General features: G+C 36.8%; 1 protein-coding gene across 1 annotated transcript; it reads left to right on the top strand.

Moving 5' to 3' along the window:
• The first annotated feature begins 6,157 nt into the window (after nt 1-6,157).
• LOC145917832 (uncharacterized) lies at nt 6,158-6,496 on the top strand. Its single transcript, XM_083003126.1, has one exon. It carries the CDS (start codon nt 6,158-6,160, stop codon nt 6,494-6,496), a length of 339 nt encoding a protein of 112 aa, XP_082859252.1.
• The last annotated feature ends 227 nt before the right edge of the window (nt 6,497-6,723 follow it).

Below are 6,723 nucleotides of genomic sequence, written 5' to 3'. Positions count from 1 at the left end.
AACTATGCGCTTTCAGCACTTGTCCATTTTGCAGTATATAACTTTTCGATAAAAAATATTTTTTTTCAGTACAAGCTTTATTATACAGTGGAAAACGCTGATACTCCAGTATTGCTTTTGCGGTTGCACAACGTATGTAACTATGCGATTTCAGCACTTGTCCATTTTGCAGTCTATGACTTTTCGATAAAAAATATTTTTTTTCAGTACAAGCTTTATTATACAGTGGAAAACGCTGATACTCCAGAACTGAGTTTGCGGTTGCACAACGTATGTAACTATGCGATTTCAGCACTTGTCCATTTTGCAGTATATGACTTTTCGATAAAAAATATTTTTTATCATTACAAGCTTTATTATACAGTGGAAAACGCTGATACTCCAGTACTGAGTTTGCGGTTGCACAACGTATGTAACTATGCGCTTTCAGCACTTGTCCATTTTGCAGTATATGACTTTTCGATAAAAAATATTTTTTTTCAGTACAAGCTTTATTATACAGTGGAAAACGCTGATACTCCAGTACTGAGTTTGCGGTTGCACAACGTATGTAACCATGCGATTTCAGCACTTGTCCATTTTGCAGTATACGACTTTTCGATAAAAAATATTTTTTTTCATTACAAGCTTTATTATACTGTGGAAAATTCTGATACTCCGGTACTGAGTTTGCGGTTGCACAACGTATGTAACTATGCGCTTTCAGCACTTGTCCATTTTGCAGTATATGACTTTTCGACAAAAAATATTTTTTTTCACTACAAGCTTTATTACACAGTGGAAAACGCTGATACTCCAGTATTGCTTTTGCGGTTGCACAATGTATGTAACCATGCGATTTCAGCACTTGTCCATTTTGCAGTATATGACTTTTCGATAAAAAATATTTGTTTTTCAGTACAAGCTTTATTATACAGTGGAAAACGCTGATACTCCAGTACTGAATTTGCGGTTGCACAACGTATGTAACTATGCGATTTCAGCACTTGTCCATTTTGCAGTATATGACTTTTCGATAAAAAATATTTTTTTTCATTACAAGCTTTATTATACAGTGGAAAACGCTGATACTCCAGTATTGCGTTTGCGGTTGCACAACATATGTAACTATGCGCTTTCAGCACTTGTCCATTTTGCAGTATATGACTTTTCGATAAAAAATATTTTTTTTCAGTACAAGCTTTATTATACAGTGGAAAACGCTGATACTCCAGTACTGAGTTTGCGGTTGCACAACGTATGTAACTATGCGATTTCAGCACTTGTCCATTTTGCAGTATATGACTTTTCGATAAAAAATATTTTTTTTCAGTACAAGCTTTATTATACAGTGGAAAACGCTGATACTCCAGTATTGCGTTTGAGGTTGCACAACGTATGTAACTATGCGCTTTCAGCACTTGTCCATTTTGCAGTATATAACTTTTCGATAAAAAATATTTTTTTTCAGTACAAGCTTTATTATACAGTGGAAAACGCTGATACTCCAGTATTGCTTTTGCGGTTGCACAACGTATGTAACTATGCGATTTCAGCACTTGTTTATTTTGCAGTCTATGACTTTTCGATAAAAAATATTTTTTTTCAGTACAAGCTTTATTATACAGTGGAAAACGCTGATACTCCAGAACTGAGTTTGCGGTTGCACAACGTATGTAACTATGCGATTTCAGCACTTGTCCATTTTGCAGTATATGACTTTTCGATAAAAAATATTTTTTATCATTACAAGCTTTATTATACAGTGGAAAACGCTGATACTCCAGTACTGAGTTTGCGGTTGCACAACGTATGTAACTATGCGCTTTCAGCACTTGTCCATTTTGCAGTATATGACTTTTCGATAAAAAATATTTTTTTTCAGTACAAGCTTTATTATACAGTGGAAAACGCTTATACTCCAGTATTGAGTTTGCGGTTGCACAACGTATGTAACTATGCGCTTTCAGCACTTGTCCATTTTGCAGTACATAACTTTTCGATAAAAAATATTTTTTTTTCAGTACAAGCTTTATTATACAGTGGAAAACGCTGATACTCCAGTACTGAGTTTGCGGTTGCACAACGTATGTAACCATGAGATTTCAGCACTTGTCCATTTTGCAGCATACGACTTTTCGATAAAAAATATTTTTTTTCAGTACAAGCTTTATTATACAGTGGAAAACGCTGATACTCCAGTATTGCGTTTGCGGTTGCACAACGTATGTAACCATGCGATTTCAGCACTTGTCCATTTTGCAGTATATGACTTTTCGATAAAAAATATTTTTTTTCAGTACAAGCTTTATTATACAGTGGAAAACGCTGATACTCCAGTATTGCGTTTGTGGTTGCACAACGTATGTAACTATGCGCTTTCAGCACTTGTCCATTTTGCAGTACATAACTTTTCGATAAAAAATATTTTTTTTCAGTACAAGCTTTATTATACAGTGGAAAACGCTGATACTCCAGTATTGCGTTTGCGGTTGCACAACGTATGTAACTATGCGATTTCAGCACTTGTCCATTTTGCAGTATATGACTTTTCGATAAAAAATATTTTTTTTCATTACAAGCTTTATTATACAGTGGAAAACGCTGATACTCCAGTATTGCGTTTGCGGTTGCACAACGTATGTAACTATGCGATTTCAGCACTTGTCCATTTTGCAGTATATGACTTTTCGATAAAAAATATTTTTTTTCAGTACAAGCTTTATTATACAGTGGAAAACGCTGATACTCCAGTATTGCGTTTGCGGTTGCACAACGTATGTAACTATGCGATTTCAGCACTTGTCCATTTTGCAGTATATGACTTTTCGATAAAAAATATTTTTTTTCAGTACAAGCTTTATTATACAGTGGAAAACGCTGATACTCCAGTATTGCGTTTGCGGTTGCACAACGTATGTAACTATGCGATTTCAGCACTTGTCCATTTTGCAGTATATAACTTTTCGATAAAAAATATTTTTTTTCAGTACAAGCTTTATTATACATTGGAAAACGCTGATACTCCAGTACTGAGTTTGCGGTTGCACAACGTATGTAACCATGAGATTTCAGCACTTGTCCATTTTGCAGCATACGACTTTTCGATAAAAAATATTTTTTTTCAGTACAAGCTTTATTATACAGTGGAAAAATCTGATACTCCAGTATTGAGTTTGCGGTTGCACAACGTATGTAACTATGCGATTTCAGCACTTGTCCATTTTGCAGTATATAACTTTTCGATAAAAAATATTTTTTTTCAGTACAAGCTTTATTATACAGTGGAAAACGCTGATACTCCAGTATTGCTTTTGCGGTTGCACAACGTATGTAACTATGCGATTTCAGCACTTGTCCATTTTGCAGTCTATGACTTTTCGATAAAAAATATTTTTTATCATTACAAGCTTTATTATACAGTGGAAAACGCTGATACTCCAGTACTGAGTTTGCGGTTGCACAACGTATGTAACTATGCGCTTTCAGCACTTGTCCATTTTGCAGTATATGACTTTTCGATAAAAAATATTTTTTTTCAGTACAAGCTTTATTATACAGTGGAAAACGCTGATACTCCAGTACTGAGTTTGCGGTTGCACAACGTATGTAACTATGCGATTTCAGCACTTGTCCATTTTGCAGTATATGACTTTTCGATAAAAAATATTTTTTTTCAGTACAAGCTTTATTATACAGTGGAAAACGCTGATACTCCAGTATTGCGTTTGCGGTTGCACAACGTATGTAACTATGCGCTTTCAGCACTTGTCCATTTTGCAGTATATAACTTTTCGATAAAAAATATTTTTTTTCAGTACAAGCTTTATTATACGGTGGAAAACGCTGATACTCCAGTATTGCTTTTGCGGTTGCACAACGTATGTAACTATGCGATTTCAGCACTTGTCCATTTTGCAGTCTATGACTTTTCGATAAAAAATATTTTTTATCATTACAAGCTTTATTATACAGTGGAAAACGCTGATACTCCAGTACTGAGTTTGCGGTTGCACAACGTATGTAACTATGCGCTTTCAGCACTTGTCCATTTTGCAGTATATGACTTTTCGATAAAAAATATTTTTTTTCAGTACAAGCTTTATTATACAGTGGAAAACGCTGATACTCCAGTATTGCGTTTGCGGTTGCACAACGTATGTAACTATGCGATTTCAGCACTTGTCCATTTTGCAGTATATGACTTTTCGATAAAAAATATTTTTTTTCAGTACAAGCTTTATTATACAGTGGAAAACGCTGATACTCCAGTATTGCGTTTGCGGTTGCACAACGTATGTAACTATGCGCTTTCAGCACTTGTCCATTTTTCAGTATATAACTTTTCGATAAAAAATATTTTTTTTCAGTACAAGCTTTATTATACAGTGGAAAACGCTGATACTCCAGTACTGAGTTTGCGGTTGCACAACGTATGTAACCATGAGATTTCAGCACTTGTCCATTTTGCAGCATACGACTTTTCGATAAAAAATATTTTTTTTCAGTACAAGCTTTATTATACAGTGGAAAACGCTGATACTCCAGTATTGAGTTTGCGGTTGCACAACGTATGTAACTATGCGATTTCAGCACTTGTCCATTTTGCAGTATATGACTTTTCGATAAAAAATATTTTTTTTCAGTACTAGCTTTATTATACAGTGGAAAACGCTGATACTCCAGTACTGAGTTTGCGGTTGCACAACGTATGTAACTATGCGATTTCAGCACTTGTCCATTTTGCAGTATATGACTTTTCGATAAAAAATATTTTTTTTCATTACAAGCTTTATTATACAGTGGAAAACGCTGATACTCCAGTACTGAGTTTGCGGTTGCACAACGTATGCACCTATGCGCTTTCAGCACTTGTCCATTTTGCAGTATAAGACTTTTCGATAAAAAATATTTTTTTTCAGTACAAGCTTTATTATACAGTGGAAAACGCTGATACTCCAGTACTGAGTTTGCGGTTGCACAACGTATGTAACTATGCGATTTCAGCACTTGTCCGTTTTGCAGTATATGACTTTTCGATAAAACATATTTTTTTTTCAGTACAAGCTTTATTATACAGTGGAAAACGCTGATACTCCAGTACTGAGTTTGCGGTTGCACAACGTATGTAACTATGCGCTTTCAGCACTTGTCCATTTTGCAGTATATGACTTTTCGACAAAAAATATTTTTTTTCACTACAAGCTTTATTATACAGTGGAAAACGCTGATACTCCAGTACTGAGTTTGCTGTTGCACAACGTATGTAACTATGCGATTTCAGCACTTGTCCATTTTGCAGTATATGACTTTTCGACAAAAAATATTTTTTTTCAGTACAAGCTTTATTATACAGTGGAAAACGCTGATACTTCAGTATTGCTTTTGCGGTTGCACAACGTATGTAACCATGAGATTTCAGCACTTGTCCATTTTGCAGTATATGACTTTTCGATAAAAAATATTTTTTTTCAGTACAAGCTTTATAATACAGTGGAAAACGCTGATACTCCAGTACTGAGTTTGCGGTTGCACAACGTATGTAACTATGCGATTTCAGCACTTGTCCATTTTGCAGCATACGACTTTTCGATAAAAAATATTTTTTTTCAGTACAAGCTTTATTATACAGTGGAAAACGCTGATACTCCAGTATTGCGTTTGCGGTTGCACAACGTATGTAACTATGCGATTTCAGCACTTGTCCATTTTGCAGTATATGACTTTTCGATAAAAAAAATTTTTTTTCAGTACAAGCTTTATTATACAGTGGAAAACGCTGATACTCCAGTATTGCGTTTGTGGTTGCACAACGTATGTAACTATGCGCTTTCAGCACTTGTCCATTTTGCAGTATATAACTTTTCGATAAAAAATATTTTTTTTCAGTACAAGCTTTATTATACAGTGGAAAACGCTGATACTCCAGTATTGCGTTTGCGGTTGCACAACGTATGTAACTATGCGATTTCAGCACTTGTCCATTTTGCAGTATTGTGGCGACCGAACTGTAGTGTTCGCCTGTGCATTGAAGCGTGCTATTGCCTTTTTCCCGTGTCGCGATTGCCGCCTTATATAAACGTGTTTATTGTGTTGCTCGCCCCTGTCTGACTCTCGCAATAAAGCATCAACCGCTTTACTGGTGACCCCGAGGCTCCAAAACCGTTATTTGGAGGTCATGGAGACTGAAAACGCTGTCGCGCTTAAGCTGCCCACGTTCTGGCCAACCCAGCCACGTGTTTGGTTGCAACAAGCTGAAGCGCAGTTTGCGCTAAAGAAGATCACAGCAGATGAAACAAGGTACTTTCACGTGGTTTCGGCCTTGGACCAGGCCACAGCAGCGCGACTTATTGACTTGCTTGAACGACCGCCTGCCGAAAACAAGTTTGAAGCCATTCGAAGGCGCTTGCTGCAATCATTTGCTCTTTCCCCACAAGAACGTGCAGCCCGTCTCCTGAACATGCCACCGTTAGGTGATAAGAAACCGTCGGTTTTAATGGACGAAATGCTTGCCTAAGCACGGTGTTCAGCACCACATTATAACTGATGGGCGCCCTGTGCATTGCCGAGTCAGGCGCCTCTCGCCTGAAAAGTTAGTGTTGGCTAAAGCCGAGTTTCAAAAGATGCTGGATTTAGGCATAGTGCGCCGATCAGCCAGTCCTTGGGCATCCCCTCTCCACATGGTGGAAAAGCCTTCCGGTGGCTGGCGCCCTTGCGGCGATTATCGTCGCCTTAACGACGCCA

Source organism: Ascidia mentula, chromosome 1, assembly GCF_947561715.1.
Source record: "Ascidia mentula chromosome 1, kaAscMent1.1, whole genome shotgun sequence".
Classification (NCBI taxonomy): Eukaryota; Metazoa; Chordata; class Ascidiacea; order Phlebobranchia; family Ascidiidae; genus Ascidia; species Ascidia mentula.
The sequence above is the reverse complement of the archived record's forward strand: the minus strand, read 5'-3'. Positions and strand labels throughout refer to the sequence as shown.